The following is a 23,101-nucleotide window of genomic DNA, read 5'->3' on the forward strand; positions in this document are numbered from 1 at the left end:
GGTGGTGGCGGGTTTTAACGACACATTTATATATTTACGCGATCTAACCCCAAAAAAACTATTATGAACAACAACTACAGCCGCCATTCGCCACTAAACGGTGGTGACATCACCAGGGCTGTTTGTGCCAGGCCGGGTGCACTCCGAGGCCACGTGAAGTGCCAAAGGCTCGCTGGCAGGAGGTCACGGGACAGACCCAGGTGCGATGGGTTGACTGAATGAGATGACTAGCGGATAAACCACCTGTGGCCCCCACTGTGCCACCTCAACGTTTTAGCCGCCCGGCGCTCCACTCGTTGTTGTGAATGTCGGCGATCTGCCCTCCGTTGTAGTTGGAAGTCGACTGTCCTTCACAAGCCTCCTCCACAACTCCGAATCCTCCCATACTGCATTAGCTCCATCTCTTTTCTAACACATGCCTTTGCCATTTAGCCCCCTCTATCCGGCCAAACAGAAGCTGTCTGACATGGATATGTGAGCTACATGACCCAGCCAAGATATTAAATAGTGTAAGGGCCAGATGACATAACGATTGCACCCCAAGCACCACACACAATCACAACAACATCCACCAGTCGCCACTAAGTGATGTTGACGTCACCACAGCTTTTGTGCCAGGCTATGTGTGTATATACATGCCAGTGCAGTGCCATGCCGTGCCATGTCATACGGTGTGTTCTGTAGTGCGACGTGTGGACTAGTGTGGCGTGTGGACTAGTGTGGCGTGTGGACTAGTGTGGCGTGTGGACTAGTGTGGCGTGTAGTGCGGTGCAGCACCTTGAGCGAGTCGACGAGGTCCTCCACCAGGAAGAGGCGCCGGAGCTCACGCACGACCGCGTTGAAGCGCGCGAGAGCGACGTCCAGGTGCGTCTCTACGGTGGCCTGCGACACGCCCAGATCGCACTCCAGACATGCCCTGCACACACAGCATAGACAAAGATCCCCCGTATAGCCTTAGCGGACCGTTGGGGCAAGTGCCGTTAGCGAGCACCTATGAAGGCCGGCACGGCACACGAGGGGGTGGGTGACCAACACCAAGTGGCGATATTTACACATCACACCAGGTACTCATTTGAGGCGTAGTCGACCAAGGGGAGGCCCAGGACCGGTTCAAATAATCACCACCGGCAATCGAACTCGGGTCGGCGGGTTCGTACCGCAGCGCGCTAGCCGCTACACTACCACTCCCCACGCACACGCGTCCAAAGAGAAAGATCCCTGGTATGGCCCGTTGGGGGGAAAGTTCTGTTAGCGAGCAGCTCTTGGACCGACCCTCACTCCTACGCGTAACTCGGTCTCCACGGGCGGCACCGCTCACCGAAAGGGGTGCCCGCTGTCGCTCTTCTGCACGGCCTGTAGCACGGACTTGTAGACGCGGAAGCTGACGGTGACGGAGAGCACGGCGAGGCAGACGTAGCACACGACGCTCACGACGCTGAACTGCGTGAGCGCCAGCAGCAGCACCGTGGTGGCGCCGAACACGCCGGCCGAGCTGCGCACGTCGCGCCAGTACACAAGCTCCACGGCTGTGCGGTGGAAAGCGCACGCAGGGAGAGAGGAGGGGGGAGGAGAGGGGGGGGAGAGAGGAGGGGGGGGAGGAGGGGGGGGAGAGGAGAGGGAGTGGAGGGGGAGCAGAGGGGGGGAGGAGAGGGAGTGGAGGGGGGGGAGAGGAGGGGGGGAGAGGAGGGGGGAGAGGAGGGGGGGGAGAGGAGGGGGAGTGGAGGGGGGAGAGGAGGGGGAGAGAGGAGGGGGGGAGAGAAGGGGGGGAGGAGGGGGGGAGAGGAGAGGGAGTGGAGGGGGGGGGAGAGGAGAGGGAGTGGAGGGGGGGGAGAGGAGGGGGGGAGAGGAGGGGGGGAGAGGAGGGGGGAGAAGAGGGGGGGAGAGGAGGGGGGGGGAGAGGGACAGGGAGGGGGAGAGGAGAGGGACGTCAGTGGAGATGGCATCAATGTCAGCGACAGTGCCAATGTCATCGCCCGCGACAAAAAGTTTCCCCATGACCGATAGGGTCATGGGGACGCGTGCCCGCGGTGCGGCCGTTAGCACAAAGGACCCTGCAACCCAGGGATCGCCGGCTCCATTCCATCTCCAGGTGAGGCAGTTTTTAAACAACGGCGCAAGTTCCTTGAACCCCCCACACTGCCACCGCCGCCGCCTCTTGTCCAGCCAGCGGTCTATTACGATGGGTACAGCGCAGGTCGCGGACGGTTCTTGCGCAACGTGCGTAGCCAACCGTGCTAATCGGCGGTGCGGGAAAAGGAAAACTAAACGCAAAACGAGGGTCTGAAGAAATGAGATTGTCAATCGAGGTGATGATTTAAAAGTGCCATAGCTTTCCAGTGGCTTCCTAATATGGGAAATAAGAGACCCATAGAGGCCCACAGAGTTCCACAGAGACCGATACCCACATGAATGTACGTTGAACTTCTTTCCCATCGTGCGTAGCCAACCGTGCTAATCGGAGGTGCGGGGGAAAAGACAAGCTAGACACAAAAAATAGTAAATAAATTAGTTATAAATCTAAATGATGATGTAAAAATGCAAATCTCCCAGCGGCTTCCTAACATGGGAAGGAAGAGCGTTCCAGACGGCCGCGGAAGCACATCTGAAAGCGCCGCGCGATGGCGGTCGACCGTCTTTGTTCGACGGCTCCTTCGGCGAAAGGGGAGGAGGAACGGCAAAACTTGGCGCAGTCTCTCCCGAAGGCCTCCTGTGGTGGCGAGCAGCAGACCTAGACGTTTATCATTCAGCTCCCGAACACGTTTCCATAGTACGCGAGAACGGAATTGCCGTTGCCGCCACAGTGTCGACATCTCCAGGCGCATGACCTACATTAAACGCTTGTTTATACCCACGATTAAAATGCATCCCAATTTCGGGGCCAAGCGAGTCACGTGACGAGGGAGGCACAAAATTGCGTCGATCCTAGAGCCCGTGCAATCAACAGAGACTCCATGTCACCATGCCACGGTCGCCCGTAGCCCTGGGTTCAAAGGGTGGCTTCTCCTGGACTTGAACAGAGGCTCTTTAAGCAGTTGTGGCTCTACAAAACTAAAACTGTGAAACTACTTTTTTTATTTTACCAGGTAAGACCCACAGAGCTACACGGCTGCTTCTCAGAAACGACCTGGCCACTAATGATAGCTCAACGAAGTGGCTTGTCGCGTGGAAATACAGCAGGGACCTCTTTTGTCTTTGTGCACCTGTGCGCCTACACATACACGCGTGTGTGCAAACAGTGCCCGGCCTGGTATGGCATGCCTGAACACGACGTTGGCGTCTCCCAGGAGTGTCACAAAGTCAGCGGAACATTCCCGTCCGTCTAGCGGGGAAGGTTCTCGCCACACGCGGCACAACGGTCGCTACGCGTATGTATCGCTGAACTTCTTTCGCACCGTACGTAGCCAACCGTGCTAATCGGAGGTGCTAGGCTGAGACCACTCCACAGTGGGCAGATTTACCATGTGCTGTGGTTGTGAGATGTTAACTACCTCGCCAAGTATACAGGTCACGGTTTCGATCCCGAGCCTGATGCCTGCTATATATTTGGAGTTTGCGTGTCTCTCTCACCATGGTCATGTCGATTTTTCCCCGGATCCTCCGGTTTTTCCCTCCACATTTAGAATCAACATGTGTTTTAGAGTATTTGGCTGCTATACATTTACACATGATGATAAGCCACTTTGTTGAACTTTCACTTGTGGCCAGGCCGCTTCTGAAAAAGAGCTATATAACTTGCTGGGCCTTACCTGGTGAAATGAAGAACAGTTTTAGAGTTCAGTTTTAACAACGCAACAACTGTTTCTTGAACAGCTTTTCTGACGCCATGGGCTCTCCCGTCCGTTAGCATAATCGTCACGATGAGCAGCAAATGCGATGGTTTCACCGTCGCACCGCCTGAGATACGGCGCTGTGGATCAGGACTATCCGTTAAGGCAACCACCCTCTTTGGTTCTATTCGGTAAAGTCACGTAGGTAAAAAACAAAACAACATAAAAAATCACGACGTTTCGGCCACAACACAAGTGGCCTTCATCAGCTGAAGGGACCAACCTGTCCAGAGGGTTGGTCCCTTCACCTGATGAAGGCCACTTGTGTTGTGGCCGAAACGTCGTGATTTTTTGTTGTTTTGTTTTTTACCTACGTGACTTTACCGAATAGAACCAAAGAGTATGGATCCTTGCAGTCACGAAAGCTTCAAATCTAGAAAAGGCAACCACCGTTGGCAGTTTCACAACTGCGGTGCCGTTCAGGTTGTGCACGTGCGGCAGCCCTCTTGTCCATCCACTGCTGGATGAGGGTCTACCCACGTCGTGCGGTATCGTGGGGCTATTCGAAAATGCTTCATAAGAATTACAGGGACTCCTCGACTTACGAACGAGTTAGGTTCCAGAGGTCTGTCCGTAAGTCGATTTATCCAACTCGACTCCTGTTCATTCCAAAGATGTTGTATGGCATGTATACAAAACACGGGGTAAAGGCTTTAAACGTTGTATAATCTCCTGTAGATGCCACTGGTTCTTCACGTTCTGCAGATGTAGATGCTACTGGTTCTTCACGTTCTGCAGATGTAGATGCCACTGGTTCTTCACGTTCTGCAGATGTAGATGCCACTGATTCGTCATGTTCTGTATATGTAGATGCCCTGGTTCTTCCCATTCTGCAGATGGAGATACCACTGGTTCTTCACGTTCTGCAGATGTAGATGCCACTGATTCGTCATGTTCTGTATATGTAGATGCCACTGGTTCTTCACGTTCTGCAGATGTAGATGCTACTGGTTCTTTACGTTCTGCAGATGGAGATGCCACGGGTTCTTCACGTTCTGCAGATAGAAATGCCACTGGTTCTTCACGTTCTGCAGATGTAGATGCTACTGGTTCTTTACGTTCTGCAGATGGAGATGCCACTGGTTCTTCACGTTCTGCAGATGGAGATGCCACTGGTTCTGCACGTTCTCCAGATGTAGATATCACTGGTTCTTCACGTTCTGCAGATGTAGATGCCACTGGTTCTGCACGTTCTGCAGATGTAGATGCTACTGGTTCTTCACGTTCTGCAGATGTAGATGCCACTGGTTCTTCACGTTCTGCAGATGTAGATGCCACTGATTCGTCATGTTCTGTATATGTAGATGCCCTGGTTCTTCCCATTCTGCAGATGGAGATACCACTGGTTCTTCACGTTCTGCAGATGTAGATGCCACTGATTCGTCATGTTCTGTATATGTAGATGCCACTGGTTCTTCACGTTCTGCAGATGTAGATGCTACTGGTTCTTTACGTTCTGCAGATGGAGATGCCACGGGTTCTTCACGTTCTGCAGATGGAAATGCCACTGGTTCTTCACGTTCTGCAGATGTAGATGCTACTGGTTCTTTACGTTCTGCAGATGGAGATGCCACTGGTTCTTCACGTTCTGCAGATGGAGATGCCACTGGTTCTGCACGTTCTCCAGATGTAGATATCACTGGTTCTTCACGTTCTGCAGATGTAGATGCCACTGGTTCTGCACGTTCTGCAGTTGTAGATACTACTGGTTCTTCCCGTTCTGCCGATGGAGATGCCACTGGTTCTTCACGTTCTGCAGATGGAGATGCCACTGGTTCTTCACGTTCTGCAGATGTAGATGCCACCGATTCTTCACGTTCTGCAGATGTAGATGCTACTGGTTCTTTACGTTCTGCAGATGGAGATGCCACTGGTTCTTCACGTTCTGCAGATGTAGATGCCACTGATTCGTCATGTTCTGTATATGTAGATGCCACTGGTTCTTCCCGTTCTGCAGATGGAGATACCACTGGTTCTTCACGTTCTGCAGATGTAGATGCCACTGATTCGTCATGTTCTGTATATGTAGATGCCACTGGTTCTTCACGTTCTGTATATGTAGATGCCACTGGTTCTTCACGTTCTGCAGATGTAGATGCCACTGGTTCTTCACGTTCTGCAGATGTAGATGCCACTGGTTCTTCACGTTCTGCAGATGTAGATGCCACTGGTTCTGCACGTTCTCCAGATGTAGATATCACTGGTTCTTCACATTCTGCAGATGTAGATGCCACTGGTTCTGCACGTTCTGCAGTTGTAGATACCACTGGTTCTTCACGTTCTGCAGATGTAGATGTCACTGGTTCTTCACGTTCTGCAGATGTAGATGCTACTGGTTCTTTACGTTCTGCAGATGGAGATGCCACGGGTTCTTCACGTTCTGCAGATGGAAATGCCACTGGTTCGTCACGTTCTGCAGATGTAGATGCCACTGATTCTTCACGTTTTGCAGATGTAGATGCTACTGGTTCTTTACGTTCTGCAGATGGAGATGCCACTGGTTCTTCACGTTCTGCAGATAGAGATGCCACTGGTTCTTCACGTTCTACAGATGTAGATGACACTGGTTCTTCACATTCTACAGATGTAGATGCCACTGGTTCTGCACGTTCTCCAGATGTAGATATCACTGGTTCTTCACGTTCTGCAGATGTAGATGCCACTGGTTCTGCACGTTCTGCAGTTGTAGATGCCACTGGTTCTTCACGTTCTGCAGATGTAGATGCAACTGGTTCTTCACGTTCTGCAGATGTAGATGCCACCACCGCCGTCTATTGCACGGCGGTTGAACTTACGACTCTCGGTCCAAACAGGAAACTGGACGTACAGACCAGGTTTGTTCGTATCTCTGAAAGTTTGTAAGCCGAATGTTCTTAAGTAGAGGAGTACTTCATCCACCAATTGATAATTTTAACAATTTGTGGATGAAGGCTTCCCCGTGGTGTGTCGGTCACAGGGTTGAATAACCAAACTTCACCACGTCAGCGCAGGTTGACGAAGGTCGGTAGCATAGACTCTTAGGTGCAGCATAACGCCTTATACTTCGAACGCTGCCTTGCAGCTGCAGACCTTCATCCAGCAGTGGTCTGACAAAAGGTTGGGAATGATCATGATTGCTATTACACTCGAGAGAACCAGTACTAATCTTGGTTGCATGGCCCAGGGATTGAACCCCGCCGCCACCCCCCCATCCACCATGTTCTCAGCGGTGCTGGCTCCGCACCGACACAATCCTGACCGCGCGAGTCCCATGGGACGGCCAGCCGCCTCCGTTCACGCCGGCGACTTAAACTGAGATGAAGTCGCCGGGCATCGACATGCACGGGGTACAAGCGGGGACCTTTTTGTCAACCCACTGCTGGATGAAGGCCTCCCCCCCCCCCAACACCCCGCGCGGGTTGCGGGAATGTTATCGGCCCACACGTCAGCGTGGGTTGGTGAAGGCAGGGAGCGCGCAGGAGTACGGTACAACGATGGAATTCGTTGCACTGCCCTCCGCTGCACACGCAGGCGATTGCTAACAGCACTTCACCCAACAGCCTGTTCGAAGGCTACATGGGGGATCTTTGTCCACTGCACGCAACTTAGCCTCACAGCCTCCAACAACTGTTATGCATGGTGCTTGTCCTGTAAAAGCATCGTCCAGGCTCAACCCTGATCAGGGGCAGAGCCCCAGGGGGGCTGGAGGGGGCCCAGCCCCCCCCTGAAATTTTGGGAAAGTCGGTAATCGGGATAACCGGATATCCGGCTGCTGCAAAATGCTGCAGGCTGCCACCTTGTGCTGCCCTGAAGGCTGCTTGAGCGGCAGCCTTTCGAACTTATCAAACTTATTAGCCACATCAGCGGCTCCGACCTATTAATAAACTCCGCGTTCAAATCCAATAAAATTTGTTTTATACATTTGTGGTGCCCATTGGAAAACATAAACACTGGATATCTCAGAATGTTTTAGTCAGCCCCCCCCAAAGTAAAAATCCTGGCTAAGCCCCTGACCCCGATTCACTTCTGAAATCTGTACTCTTTGGTTCTTACCGAAAGAAGCAAACAGTATGGATTCCTGCAGTCACGAAAACTTCAAATCAAGATTCTGAAATCTACTACGAGTTCGAGCGCAACCCGGTGAGCATCGGCGCTCCGTTGTATATTGATACGTAACACAGCACACACACACACACACCGCGCTGGACATTAATACTGGAAACCGGTAGCAGGTGGAGCGGTGTGGCGCAGTGGTTGGCGCACGTAGACGGCAGACCAGGAGAACAGAGGTCCATTCCCATGCAAGGCTAACATCAGTGGCGAGTGATATCCAAACCGGTCCTGGACCTCTGCAATCCATCGGCGGGGATTGATGTGGGGCACACAATCGACTTTCTACCCACTTTCGTGTGACATTCCGACAAAGTCAGAACATCATTTTGTTTTAATGACGATGGGGGGGATTGTAAAAGCGATCGTTAGTATAGAGGCTCTCTTGGTTCTTTCGGTAAAGTCACGTAGAAGGCAAATAATAAAAGGAAAAAAAAAGGTTCTATATTTGTTCCGATTTCTATTCGCTGAACTTTGTTTAATTGCTACCCGCGACACCACTGTACACAAAGATCCCCCGACGTGTGAACATAACGGATTGTAGGTGCAAGTGCTGTTCGCGAGCACCTATGCAGGACGGCACGGCACACGAGGGGAGTGACCAGCATCTCGCCCGTATACACAAGTCACGACACGCGTTCACATATACACACACGCACGCACACATGCCTTGTCATGTTTGCCTTTGCCATTGTTTTTCTTTTGTCATTTTGGGTACCCAGGTGGCTCTCGCAAATGAGACCACCCCCCCAACCTCCCGGTCTCTTTGAATTCTCACCCTGTGGCTTTAACAAAATAAACTTGAAGCTTAGGCCGACGCCCCCATCCCCCTACCTCCCACGAGTGAAACAAGGACATTGCAGAGCAGAGGAATATATTTAACAAAAAAACCTGAACATTGGCACATCTTCCTCCCAGAGACCTTCCCACAGGGCAGATGGTTCACTCACGAGCTGCTGATCACGCCTGGGAGCCCAGTGCAAACACGCTAATCATGTACCACGTAACATCACGTCTGCAGACAAAAACAAAGATCCCCCACCACCCGCATAGCCTTTAATAGACTGTTGGGGCAAGTGCTGTTAGCGAGCAAATATGAAAGCCGGCACGGCACATGAGGCGGTGGGGGGCCAGCACCACGCCGGGCCGCCTTTGTCTCCCAAGTGGCGATGTTTACACACCGTGCCGCGTACTAATTTGAGGCCGAGTCGACCTAGGGAAGGCCTAGGGCCAGTTCAGATAATCGTCACTGGTGTTGGCCATAAGTAGGAATCAAACCAGAGTCGCCGGCTTCGTATAGCGCAGCAGGCTAACCGCTACACTAACACTCCATCTGCATACAACAACAACCGCCATGGTGGATGATGTCACCACAGCACTTGTGCCAGGCTATGTACACTTTAAGGCCACGTGCAGTGTCGAACACCCACTTGCAGGAGGAGGTCACGGGACAGACCCAGATGACTGCCAGATGCACCAGCTGTGCCCCCCCTATTGTGCCAACTTGCAGTGTTTTAGCCACCCGGCGTCCCACTCGTTGTTGTGAGCGTTGCTCCCCTGCCCTCCGTTGTTGCTGGAGGGTATACCACGTGCATACACAGGCACAAGCCTGCACAAGCACAGGCATTCACATTTCTTCATGAGAACACTTTACCCATTGTTATATTTTTTACAGCCATTTGTCAACCAATAAATGGACGAAGAACTCCCCCCCCCCCGTGCTGTGTCAGACACGGGGGTTGTTTGACCATACCTCACCGCGCTGGTCAACGTGGGTTGAGGAATGCTGGGGGGCATGGGGGGCAAGAAGGGTTCGAGATAGCCATGGTCGGGAATTGAACTCAGGTGGCCGGGTTCAGAAACCTAGGGATTGAGAAAGGAAGACAAAGGTTTTCACGTGTGGGTAATGGAGTGCAATAGGGAAATCAAATGGATGGAGAGAATGAGAGACATGGGGAGGTTCAAGAGCAATTGGATAAACTAAACAAAGTTTTTTATTTTACCAGGTAAGGCCCAATGAACTATGCGGCTCTTTTTAAGATGCGACCTGGCCACAAATTATATTTCAACGAAGTGGCTTATCACGTAGAAATGTATCGCAGCCGTATACTCTAAATGCATGATGTTGTTGATTATGTAAAAAATGTGGAGGAAAAACCCGGAGAACCAGGAGAAAAACCCACGTGACCTCACAGAGAGAGACACGCAAACTAAAAATATACAGTAGGCATCAGGGTCGGGTATCGCTCCCACGGCCTCCTTGCATACCAGGCGAGGTAGTTAACATCTCGCCATCGCGGCACAACCAAAACAAAAACAGAATAAAACCAAACGCTTTAATCACTTCACCCCGACAGACCAACACGAGTCCCGATCTCGGCTCAAGAGTCATCGTCCAAACCCCGGCACAAAATCCCAAAATAACCCGTTCAAGTTGTACGATTTAAAGGCCGGCATCTGATTTCTTGCGAGATTTGGAGATTCCCAGGAGTTTCGTTGGCGTGGGAATGTGCCCCGACGCGCACTCCACGCTCACAGCTGCCTCGAGAGACAGCGTGGGTGCACAATGTGCGTGCGTGTGTGCACGATGCATGTGTGTGTGTGCACGATGCGTGTGTGTGTGTGCACAATGCGTGTGTGTGTGCACAATGTGCGTGCGTGTGTGCACGATGCATGTGTGCACGGTGCGTGTGTGTGTGTGTACAATGTGCGTGTGTCCACGATGCATGTGTGTGTGTGTGCGGAGCAGTAGCATAGCGGTTAGCACACAGCACGCCGAACCCGGCGACCCGAGTTCGATTCCCTCTCACCTCACTCTACTCCCCTCCAAGCACTCGCCTGCCTCTCCCCTCTCATCTCACTCCACTCCCCTCCAGACACTCGCCTGCCTCTCCCCTCTCACCTCACTCTACTCCCCTCCACGCACTCTCCTACCTCTCCCCTCTCATCTCACGCTATTCCCCTACAGGCACTCTCCTACCTCTCCCCTCTCATCTCACTCTACTCCACGCACTCTCTACTACACAGACTATAATGCCCTCTGTCAAAATCCTCAAGTCAACCTTCACTCAGTGTGGGGGAGGTCATTCTCTCTCCCGCTGAGCCACATGGCCATTCAATGATTTATAAACCCAGCGTTGGTGAAGCGGTGCATGGCACAGTGCTCTGCGAACCCAACAGCAGTGGCGGGGCAGATCTGAAACCGGTCCAGAGGTCACCAACAACCCGTGGTGAAGTATGGTCAAACAACCCCGACGATCAACACAGCCAGGAGAGAGTGGATTTACAAAGGGCTGTACATCATTCTGTGTGTGTGCCCGCACGTGTGAGCATGAGTGAGTTGTATGCTCATGCACCGAGCGTAGGAATGCACGGTGCACCAGTTGCTTGCACGCGTCCGTCGTGTTGTGCGTCGACACCACTTTAGATAATGTTCGAGTGGTGGTACAGTGGTTCCGCACGTGGCCGGGCTCCGATTAGCACGGTTGGCTATGTACGGTGCGAAAGAAGTTAAATGTACGTACATACAACAGCGGAACCAGCCCTGGGCCTCCCCTAGGTAAACTCAGCCTAAAACGAGTAACTGGTGCGGTGTGTAAACATCAACACTGGTTAGACAAAGGTGGCCGTGTATGGCGCTGGCCCAAAAGGTAATTTCAGAAAATAGAAAAAAAAACTACCCCGGGATAATGTGCATTTCTGTTCACTCCCTTTAAAGTTGTGCTGCGCCGGCCTTAATAGGTGCTCGCTAATACATTTTGCACCAACATTCTGTCAAAGGCTACAATGGGGGGGTGGGGGCGGGGAAATATTTATCTTTGTAGTATATTCGCGATGGGGGTGTGGAGGGTGCGCGCGTGTGCTAAGTGCGCGTGTTTGCATGCGAGAGGCTGCACCAGGGCGCGAGTGTGCTCGTGTAAGCACGTGTAGTGTGTGGCTGGTTCATGGTGATGATTGTGTCCGTGGGTGGTGGGTGGTGTGGATGGGAAGCGGTCGTGTAGGGGCTACGAGCCCGGCGACCCGAGTTCGATTCCCGCTCACGACCAATATCAGTGACAATTATCTGAACCGGTCGTGGGCCTCCCCTAGGTCGACTCAGCCTCAAATGAGTACCTGGTGCGGTGTGTAAACATCGCCAGGTGGGGATACAAAGGCTGTCGAGTGTGATTCTGGCCAGGCAACCCCATCGTGTATTGTTCCACCCTTCATAGGTGCTCGCTAACAGCACCTGCCCCAAATGTCTGTTTAGACCATACAGGGGATCTTTGTCTTTGCAACTATGTATATGCGTAAATGTATTTGTCTTGTATGGACAGGTGTGCACTGTGCTGGCCTACACAGGTGCTCACGGATTATAAAGCGCGTGTGTAATTACGTGTGTGAGTAATGGTCGGGTATATGTGTGAGTAATGGTTGGGTATATGGGTGAAAGGGCGAATGAAGCGAGTGGTGAAAGTTGGACGTGGGTGTGTTGTATCTGGCTAGGGAGCGGTAGCTGGGGAGCGGTAGTGTAGTGGTTAGCGCACTGCGCTACGAACCCGGCGTCCCGAGTTTAATTCCCGCTCACGACCAATACCAGTGACGATCTGAACCGGTCCTGGGCCTCCCCAAGGTAGACTCAGCCTCAAATGAGCACCTGGTGCGGTGTGTAGTCAACATCGCCACTCGGGAGACAAAGACGGCCGGGCGTGGTGCAGTGCCGGCCTTCAGAGGTGCTCGCAAACAGCACTTGCCCCAAAAGTATGTTAAAGGCAATACGGGGGATCTTTGTCTTTATCTGGCTATGCTGGGGTTAGCAGCTCAGAGTGTGTGTCTGTGGGCGCTGCAAGTGATAAATATAACCCAGCATGAGTACGTCTAGCCAACAACCACCTACGTGACTTTACCGAATAGAACCAAAGAGTAAATATTTTTTTTATGATAGAATATAGTATTGTCATCAGTATGACATAAGTATACCAAGTTTGCAGTCGATACCACATTGGGAAGTGGGTTAAAATTGCGTTACAAGATTTGAGAATACAACAACAGTGTGAGTTGAATGAAAGCGTGTAAATAAATACTTCGGTGATGACGGGCTGTGGTCACGATCGTGTACGCGCAAACCAACGCAAATCGCTTAACATACTCCAGTTACAAACACCTAATTTGACATGTCAATGGCAACAACTCCCAACACGTGACCCGCATTTAAAAAGGGATAAACGACCACAATTTGCGAGCCCCGAAGCTGAAAACACACACGAGCGTTATTTTTTTTTTAAACAGCAGCTTGGCAGGCTCACATTCGTGAGCTGAATCGGAGGACGCCACGCACGGCCCCTGCTGCTGATGTTCACCACCAACTTTCAGACGAACCCTGCCCAAGCGACTAAACGCAGTGCACAGTCACCGCGGAATGGCAGTGCTCTTCAACTGCAAGGCCCCGCGGGGCCCCCGGTGGCTTCAGCGAGGCCCCTTGACGTGCGGCCTCCCCCGACAATACACAAATGGTGGAAACAGCCCCCCCCTCCCCCCCATCATCATCGTGCCGCTGTCCAAACCCCGATGTTGTTTCAAATGTGTGGCGGACCTCACACCCCGATGATGTCTTATCAACGAAAGTGCCCCCACACCTCTGAAATTTGGTGAAGAACGCTGCTGTAAAATAACCCAGGCAGGCCAAAGCAATTTCCAGGCTCCAATGAGCACTGGGCTCAAATTCCACTGCTCACAGCCCCGAGCCATAGGTAGAAATTCCACATTCCTATGGCGAGGGGGGATAGTGTATTATTATTAAAGGACAACCACTGATAACTTCCCCCGCCGAGTGGTACTGTACTCACGTTATCGACCCCCACAGGGGTGATGGGCTGAGTGAAAGCTCCCCCCCCCCCGTCTCCCGGCCACCTCGCAGCCCACAAAGTGCCAACCCTACAACACCTTCCATTCCCAAGCAGCGCGAATTCAACGCCAATGAAGCTCGGAGAGCCGAGCGGAGTTCAAAAGAATTCCAAAAACACCACCGCCTTCTTGTTGTGAAAGACCCCACGCAGAAGATCCCTGGGGTTTGATCTTCCACGAAGCTCACGGTCCACCCTAAACCGCATCCACCGCGCTAATCATGCCAGTGGATGCGGATGATACCTGACGCACAAGTGGAAAATTAAGAACTCTCCAGGAGCAGCGGTGTGCGACTGTGGCCATCGAGAACAGAGACCGCACGACGTGTAACGACGCAATGCCCCGATCCACAAATACGAAGGAGACATGACAACGATGATACTCCGCTGCTCCTGACGCGGTTGCCTGGTTTGACCGCCTGAATGTGAAATTAGTCGTTGTTCTGCATCCACATCAGCCGTACAACAGAAGCAGCAGACAGCCATACTGGCAGCGTAAAATAAGTATCTCTTATCTAGGGGGTGGGGGGGGACACATTTATCGACTCCGGGGGGAAGAGAAATGTAAAGTGCAGTCCCAGGGACAGAGCGAGAGCTGAGAATCTCCGGTTACTTAGCCGATCGATGATCGCAATTTATTACACGAAACAAAAAGCGATCTCGCCTCTGTCCCCAAGCGTGCCGCTGGACGGGAGGCGATGGGAGGACGCTCGTTGACGTCGCCCGCACGCACCACTGTCAAATCTCGGAAGCTCAGCAGGCTTTGAGCGTGCCCAGCGCTTGGACGGGCGACGGCCACGCGTTAAAACAAACGTCACACAGCAGCTACGACGCACGTGGTCGTGACGGTTGGCGCGCTGCGCTAATGCGAGCTCGCCACGTCACGCTGGGCGTGGCTTGTCAGGGGGTTTCCCGCCTTCAGGGAGGCAGGATGTTGCGGCGGCCACAATTTTTTTTAAAAGAGTCCATACTCTTTGGTTCTTTTGCTAAAGTCACGTAGGTAGAAAAATAAATTAAGTTAACCAAAGAGTACAGATTTCAGAAGTGTATGTGGGTGGAGCCTGGACGATGCTAGGAGGACTCCTACGTCAGCAGTTCTCCTGCTGCATCTGTTCCACCTGATGACGGTCGCTTGTGTTGCGATCGAAACGTCGTGCTTTATTTTATTTTCTACCTACGTGACTTTACCGAAAGAACCAAAGAGTATCGATTCCTGCAGTCACGAAAGCTTCAAATCAAGATTAAAACAGGAGTCGACTACAAATATCCGTCGGACGAATTTACTCGAATCGGCAAATTCGATTTGGTTTAACGAGGCGTGAAAAACCCAAGAGGCGAGGTTGAGCCTCACTTGCCAAAGGGCGACCTCGTCTCCACCCATGGAGTTCAGACGTCCAATCTCCCCCCTCGCTCGACTGCGCCGTCGTCCCATCCCACAACACAAGTCCCCTTTCATCTCATTCGTGCCTCCCGAATAAAACCTCTCATCTACCCGACTTTTATCTTCCCTCACAGGCCCGGCTCCGACTCCTCTCGGATGGTGGCAGTGGGGGAGGGGGGGGGGGTCCCAGTTGGGCTGTTGTGTAGAGGGGTGGGGGGGGGGGCACCGTAATAGCGAGTCTGGAGCATCCGTGGACTGCTGGGCATGTGTGAAAAAGAGCTTCATCATAGCTCATCCGATTCCTCGAGGTTAAATATTCTAATTCGACGCTATGCAGAGTGAACCCAGCTGAGTCATCAAAGTGACAATTTTGGTGGTACAAGGCCCAAACCCAGTCGCTTCCCATCCAGTAAACGTGGAATGCTGGCCCAATATTCCACGTTTACTGGGTAGCCACCAGCTCTCGTACCTTGTCCCCCTACGATTTTTATTTATTTTTACCAGGTAAGGCTCCACTGAGCTATGGAACTATTTTTCAGAAGCGACCTGGCCACAAGCGATAGCGCAACGAAGTGGCTTATCGTGTGGAAATTCATAACAACCAAATATTCTGAACGCGTTTTTTTTCTAAATGTGGAGGGGGAAAACCCGGAGGGTCCAGAGGAAAACCCACGCGACCACAGTGAGAGACACGCTAACTCCAAATATACAGCAGCAGGCGTCAGGGTCGGGGTTGAACCCACGACCTCCTGTACACCAGGCAAGGTAGTTAACATCTCGCCACTGCGGTACCAGTTTTCTGGTGGTACAAGGCCCAAACCCAGTACCTCCCTATCTCGTAAACATCTCACGTCACCTCATCACCTCCACGACATCACTGCCCCACGTTACCTCCTCCCCCCTTGCCTCAATTTCAAATGATATACAATCGACGTATCAATACCACGTAAATACACAATGCATTTGGCAACTCCAGGGCCAGACAGGCGGATTGACCCAGAAGGCGATTTACTATGTTCAGTGATGGGAGATCGTATGTTTAGTACTTGTAATCGTGCAATTTATAACGTGCACAGTATATCGTGGACATTAATAAGAGTGACTCTGTTGAGGCGTGGAGCAATTATGAAATTTATGGTGAGCCAGCCCCTAAGAGTGAAACCAATCAACTTCAGAACGATAATATTTAAGGGCGCAAAATTGTTAGAATTATCAGCAGTAGACTCGACTATTATCGTGTCAAATTTCAGCTTCCTAGCCCTTCTAGAACATCATTAGAATGTACATCAGGCTGTCGTGATTTGCCTGTATATATAGTATTACACCCCCCCACGCATTACACACACACCCCACGCATTACACACACCACCCCACGCATTACACACACCCCCACACATTACACACACAACCCCACGCATTACACACACCCCACGCATTACACACACCCCACGCATTACACACACCCCACGCATTACACACACCCCACGCATTACACACACCCACGCATTACACACACCACCCCACACATTACACACACCCCACGCATTACACACACCCATAGCCGTCAACCCACACGGTGTACCCCGTATTCTTCTTGTACAGGGGAATTGAGTTTCCAGGTCCAGACAGCGTGCAGCCGTTTCAATAGGGCAACATTTTCTTTGTCTATTTGTCTGTGTTTCTCCTCTTGTGATGAGACTTTGTAGGATGAACGTTGAGATTTATAAGGCAGCACACGGGGTGACCAATAAGGTCTGAGTTGGTCTGTAACAAGGCATTGATAAGGGGTTGACAGGTACACACACACACAGAGCTCCAGGTGATAATGTAACACAAACGGATGATTACCACAAGACACCTCCCCACGACGCCACACAACGCCAACACAGAAGGAACCACACGACTGCACTCATCGATTTGCACGCCACAAGGCACAAAAGATGATCTCACCCACAACTTCAAAACCAGAATATATCATATACACAAAGCAAAGGAGAATATGGTATATAAAATGCGTATGCAAAAAAACTAATCTGGATGGCATACACACACACAATTGCAAACACAAACAGGTAACAATGCAAAGGCATAGGCCAAAGAACATGACGTCACACATTTTTACAATCATACCAAACAATGAACATAATCAATACACACGCCACACACACACACGAGGATGATATCAATAGTCCGCAAACACAACAGCTTACAGATGCGAAAAACACAATCCTAAATACACGATACACATAAACGTGATATTGCACTATGCCACATCTCAACATGCGACGGATATAAAAGCCTACACAATACACACAACAGCAACGTGATATATAAAAGCCTACACAATACACACAACGTGAAAACATTTCACACAAAGCAATATTCAGCCACAACCCCGTCCTGCAGACAGACATACACCCCATGCCGCACACACAGACACACACACCCCATGCCGCACACACAGACACACACACCCCATGCCGCACACACAGACACACACAGACACACACACCTATGCTGCACACACAGACACACACACATTCTGCACACACAGACACACACACCCATGCTGCACTCACAGACACACACCCCCCATGCTGCACACACACCCACACACACCCCATGCTGCACCCACAGACACACACACACCCCATGCTGCACACACAGACACACACAACCCCATGTTGCACACACAGACACACACACACCCCATGCTGCACACACAGACACACACCCCATGCTGCACACACAGACACACACACCCCCATGCTGCACCCACAGACACACCCCCATGCAGCACACACAGACACACACACCACCCATGCTGCACACACAGACACACACACCCCATGCTGCACACAGACACACACCCACATGCTGCACACACAGACACACACACCCCATGCTGCACCCACAGACACACACCCACATGCTGTACACACAGACACACACACCCCATGCTGCACGCACAGACACACACACCCCATGCTGCACCCACAGACACACACCCACATGCTGCACCCACAGACACACACACCCACCCCCATGCTGCACCCACAGACACACACACCCCATGCTGCACACACAGACACACACACCCCATGCTGCACACACAGACACACACACCCCCATGCTGCCCCCACAGACACACACACCCCATGCTGCACACACAGACACACACACCCCATGCTGCACACACAGACACACACACCCCATGCTGCACACACAGACACACACACCCCCATGCTGGAGACACAGACACACACACCCCATGCTGCACACAGACACACACAACCCCATGTTGCACACACAGACACACAACACCCCCATGCTGCACACACAGACACACACACCCATGCTGCACACACAGGCACACACAACCCAAATTGACACAAACATAACATCAAACACACAACGCAGGCAACACCACATCACAAAAACAACGCAAAGCAACCTGCAGAACAACGAGCGCCCCATGCTCTTTACGCACACAAACACACACCGACCGGACGATACACACGTGAACACGTAGACACACACGTGAACACGTAGACACACACGTGAACACGTAGACACACACGTGAACACGTAGACACACACGTGAACACGTAGACACACACGTGAACACGTAGACACACACGTGAACACGTAAACACGTGACACACATGACGATGCATAAACATATATATATCAATCCCACACACCATCAACATCACAAACATTGCACACACACACAGGAATTTGCATACAACGCCCCACGCTTCGCGCACACAAATACAAACACACAAAGGCAAAGATCCCCCCTATAGCCTGCACAGACTGATTGGGACAAGTGCTGTAAGCGAGTTAGCGCCTATGAAGGGCGGCAACCGTGGCCGTAGCCAGCACCACGCCCGGCTGCCTTTGTCTCCCCCAGTGTCGATGTTTTTTTATGCACAGCACCGGATTCTCATTTGAGGCAGAGTCGACCTAGGGGAGGCCCGGGACCGGTTCAGATAAGCTGGTGTTGGCCGTGAGCGGGAATCGAACTTGGTCTGTCGGGTTCGCAGCGTGACGCTAAACTGCTACAATTTGCAAACACAGCATGCTGGGCACACACAAATACAAACCCCCCTTAAACACACACACACCAATCTAAATCACACACACACACCGACACACACAATAGCATTGTTAACAAACATTGAACCGTACAAGACCACAGCGATCTGCCAATATCGAAACAAAGACCAAGATCGCCCCCGTTCACGGCCTTGTTTTTTTTAACAGATTGTAACAACCTTATACGCCGGAGCTAACACAAACACAGACGCCAACAACAACAATCACGGAACGATTTAAAGGGATCATCTGGTGACGGCGGCGATGATTCCGCTGCTGCTGCATTGGCAGTTGTGTACCAGCACAGACAACAACAATAACACTCAACGCGTTAATCAAGAGCAACACCGGTTGCCTTAAAAGGAGAAAACAAGATAAAAAAAACAGGCGACGTTTTGGGCAAAGGACCTTTGTCACGGCACACACACAGAGAAGCCTATGTGCCGTGGAGAACTGTCGCCCGAAACGTCGCCTTCTAGATATTTTTTTCTCCTTTTAAGGTCACGGGTGTTATCGCTGAACCACGACAACGACGATGGTGGTGGTGGCATTGAAAGGCAACAATAACGACGATGTTGGTGATGTTGGTGGTGGTGGCATTGAAAGACAACAATAACAACAACAACGACGATGTTGGTGGTGGTGGCATTGAAAGACAACAACAATAACGACAACGACGACGATGGTGGTGGTGGTGGTGGCATTGAAAGACAATAACGACAACGACGACGATGTTGGTGGTGGCATTGAAAGACAACAATAACAACGACGACGACGTTGGTGGTGGTGGTGGTGGCATTGAAAGACAACAACAATAACGACGACGACGATGTTGGTGGTGGTGGTGGGTGGCATTGAAAGACAACAACAATAACGACGACGTACCACGGCCCTTCAATCCACACCATTGCTTCTTCTCCATTTTGGCTCGGGTGACCAGACGACGGCAAAACAAAATAAAACGAGAACTGAGTAGCGCCCTAATAAAGGCTTTGGCCAACCAGCAGACAAGAGGCGTTGTTTTATATATGTGTGCGCGTGCGTGCGCGTGTGTGAAAGTCACAAGCGGCTGCAGCCGTTAAGAGCAGCAGCAGCGGGCAAGCAGCAGTGGGCAGGCAAAGCTGGAATAGCGCGGCAGAGCGAGAGAAGCCGATGCTGCCGATGATGATGCTGATGATGCTGCTGTGAATGTGCGGCCGAACAGTCCGTGGGTGTTGTCGCACGCCACCGCCGCTGGCTGCACGCTGCTAATGACGCCCGAAAAGCGTGGAGGGGGGGGAAGGAGAGTGTGTGCGGAGGGGGGAGGAGAGAGAGAGCGAGAGAGCGAGCGAGAGCTTTGGAGCGTTTAAAGCAGAGGGAGAACGGTGGTGGGGAGGCAGAGATGGCCCAGCAAGGGAGAGCTGGGTTGGTGGGGGGGGGGAGAAGTGGGAGGGGAGAATGGGACGTGAGAGGGAGGGAGGGAGAATGAGTGGCTGAATTGTGAGAGGGGTGGGTTGGGAGAGAGGGTGGGTTGGGAGAGAGGGTGGGTGGGAGGGTGGGTTGGGAGAGAGGGTGGGTGGGAGGGTGACAGAGAGGGTGGGTGGGAGGGTGACAGAGAGGGTGGGTGGGAGGGTGACAGAGAGGGTGGGTGGGAGGGTGACAGAGAGGGTGGGTGGGAGGGTGACAGAGAGGGTGGGTGGGAGGGTGACAGAGAGGGTGGGTGGGAGGGTGACAGAGAGGGTGGGTGGGAGGGTGACAGAGAGGGTGGGTGGGAGGGTGACAGAGAGGGTGGGTGGGAGGGTGACAGAGAGGGTGGGTGGGAGGGTGGGAGGGTGAGAGAGAGGGTGGGTGGGAAGGTGAGAGGGAGGGTGGCAGAGGGAGGGTGGGTGAGAGAGTGAGGGGGAGGGTGAGTGAGAGGGGAGAGGTTGAGTGATGGATATGTGGATGGTGGGTAGCTATAAGACACGAAATGGATGCATGGAGGGTGAGAGAGCAGAAGGCTGAGTGGGAATCTGGGCTGCAAGGCGATAGGGAGGACGTGGATTATGGCCTTTGACCAAATCAGCAGGAATGCGCCCGATCTCATCAAATCTCTCAAGCTCAGCCGGGCTGAGCCTGGATCGACAGACAGACGGGTGGGTAGGTGACCACCACGCACCCCGCGTCGTCAGTGACCACCACGCACCACGCATTGGCAGTGGCGTCTGTGGCAATACATTGTGGACGGCAGAGGTCAGCGCAGAAACAATCCACTGTTGTACTGCACTTCTCATCGCGCTGCGGTGGCTATGCACGTGGCCTGTCTGCAATCCGGCAACGTGGAGGTAGCAGCGAGGGCTTGCTGGATTACACACAAATGCTGCGAAACTCCCTTCCCACGGGCGTCGCCAGAGGTGCTATAGTGCTCTGGCCTGCAAGGGAGGCGGAACAGCAAAAGTGTGGACTGATTTCCCCTCCATCTGTACGGGATAGCGTTGTCTCCCCTCGAATGCGTGGGGTTTTCTCCGGGTGCTCAGCTTTCCTCCCAAGTGTAAACACTCAATTCATTAGATGAAAACATCTTAATACATAGATGACTACAGAGCTTTGGGGGGGGGGGGGGGTGGGGTTGATTTGGCACCGGCTCCTCCTCCCCGCACCTCTGGGTCTTTCTCTCTCTCTTCGACGGCGGTGGTGCAGTGTTACATGTTGAACTTTGTTGCGATTATCATCATTATTATTTACGACAACAAAATTTCGGTTTGGTTTATTGCGTGGGGTGAAAGTTGGGTGGCCCGGATGGGAGAGATGCAGTAACGAAATATCTATGGTGCGAGGCTTAGTAAGGGAGGCATCAGGAAACAATGTGAGGGTGGGAGGAAAACTGTCTGGTTAAATCAGAGGAGACTTTTACGTTTGTGGTAGATGTATAACACTGAGTGAGAGAGTGGTGGCGCAGCGGTTAGCGTACCGCGCTATGAGAACCATACAAAGCGGAGTTCGATTCCCAGCCACGGCTACATTATCAGTTGCAAAGTGACATCTGAACCGATTCTGGGCACGGACCAGCGCGGTGAAGTATGGCTCAAAACAAAAATTCCCATGACCCGCACGGCGTGGCGAGACCTTTATCCAGCAGTGGACTGTACGTGCACATTATAAAACACTGGCCAAAAACATCCCATTGCAGGACCCTCCTCCTGCGCAAAGAATGTTGAAACGCAGCCAGGCTTTGCTGGACAATAATTACGGGGAGTAGTGGCGTAGCGGCTGGCTTCACTGTGCCGTGAAACCAATTGAGCCGAGTTCGGTTACAATACAAGACCCGCATTATTAGCAGTAGCAGGCAGGGTACGAGGGAAGGGAAATGATGTATGTAGGCAAATTAATATGGGTGTAAGGGTTTAGAGGGAGCGATGCAGAGAGGGGAGGGATTGTAAGAGGAGAAGAGACACGGTGGGAGGGAGACAGGGAGGCGAGATGGGAGGGATGATGGGAGGGATGTCGTGAGATGGAGGAGGGGAGGGAGATACTGGTACAAGGATAGAGAAGGTGGCAGAGTGTGGTACAATGCTGAAATTCAAATAATTAAATATGAATTGGGAGGAATGCAGGCAGGATTGGAGGCAGGGAGACGAGAGGGAGGGGGGTATGGGAGGGATCTCGGGAGATGGCTAGGCGGGGGAGAGATGCTGATACAGGGAGAGAGGGTGAGAGACAGGGTTGTGGTACAATGTCAATGGCAGGGAGTGGGATGCAATGTGGATTGGAGGGGTGGAGCACGATGGGAGGGATGGAGGGAGATTCGTGGGAGGGTCCAGGACAGGGGTCGGCAAACGAAATAACAAGAAGAGCCATTTTTG

The 23,101-nt window shown here is 52.2% G+C and overlaps 1 protein-coding gene across 4 annotated transcripts in view; it reads right to left on the reverse strand.

Moving 5' to 3' along the window:
• LOC116953946 (reticulon-1-A-like) overlaps nucleotides 1-23,101 on the reverse strand; it is a 64,546-nt gene that overhangs the window by 15,740 nt on the left and 25,705 nt on the right. For 3 of the 4 annotated variants that reach the window (XM_032974279.2, XM_032974280.2, XM_032974278.2), the window contains exons 5-6: nucleotides 1,319-1,526; nucleotides 778-916 (exon numbers count right to left, since the gene is read on the reverse strand). In XM_032974279.2, coding sequence (XP_032830170.1) covers nucleotides 778-916; nucleotides 1,319-1,526 — 347 coding nt within the window. Of the gene's footprint in view, nucleotides 1-777; nucleotides 917-1,318; nucleotides 1,527-20,165; nucleotides 20,666-23,101 lie in introns of those variants that run through there. The other variant, XM_032974281.2, reaches the window with a different exon arrangement.

This window comes from Petromyzon marinus, chromosome 53, assembly GCF_048934315.1.
Source record: "Petromyzon marinus isolate PM22_M1 ecotype Great Lakes invasive population chromosome 53, UKy_Petmar_22M1.pri1.0, whole genome shotgun sequence".
Taxonomy (NCBI): domain Eukaryota; kingdom Metazoa; phylum Chordata; class Hyperoartia; order Petromyzontiformes; family Petromyzontidae; genus Petromyzon; species Petromyzon marinus.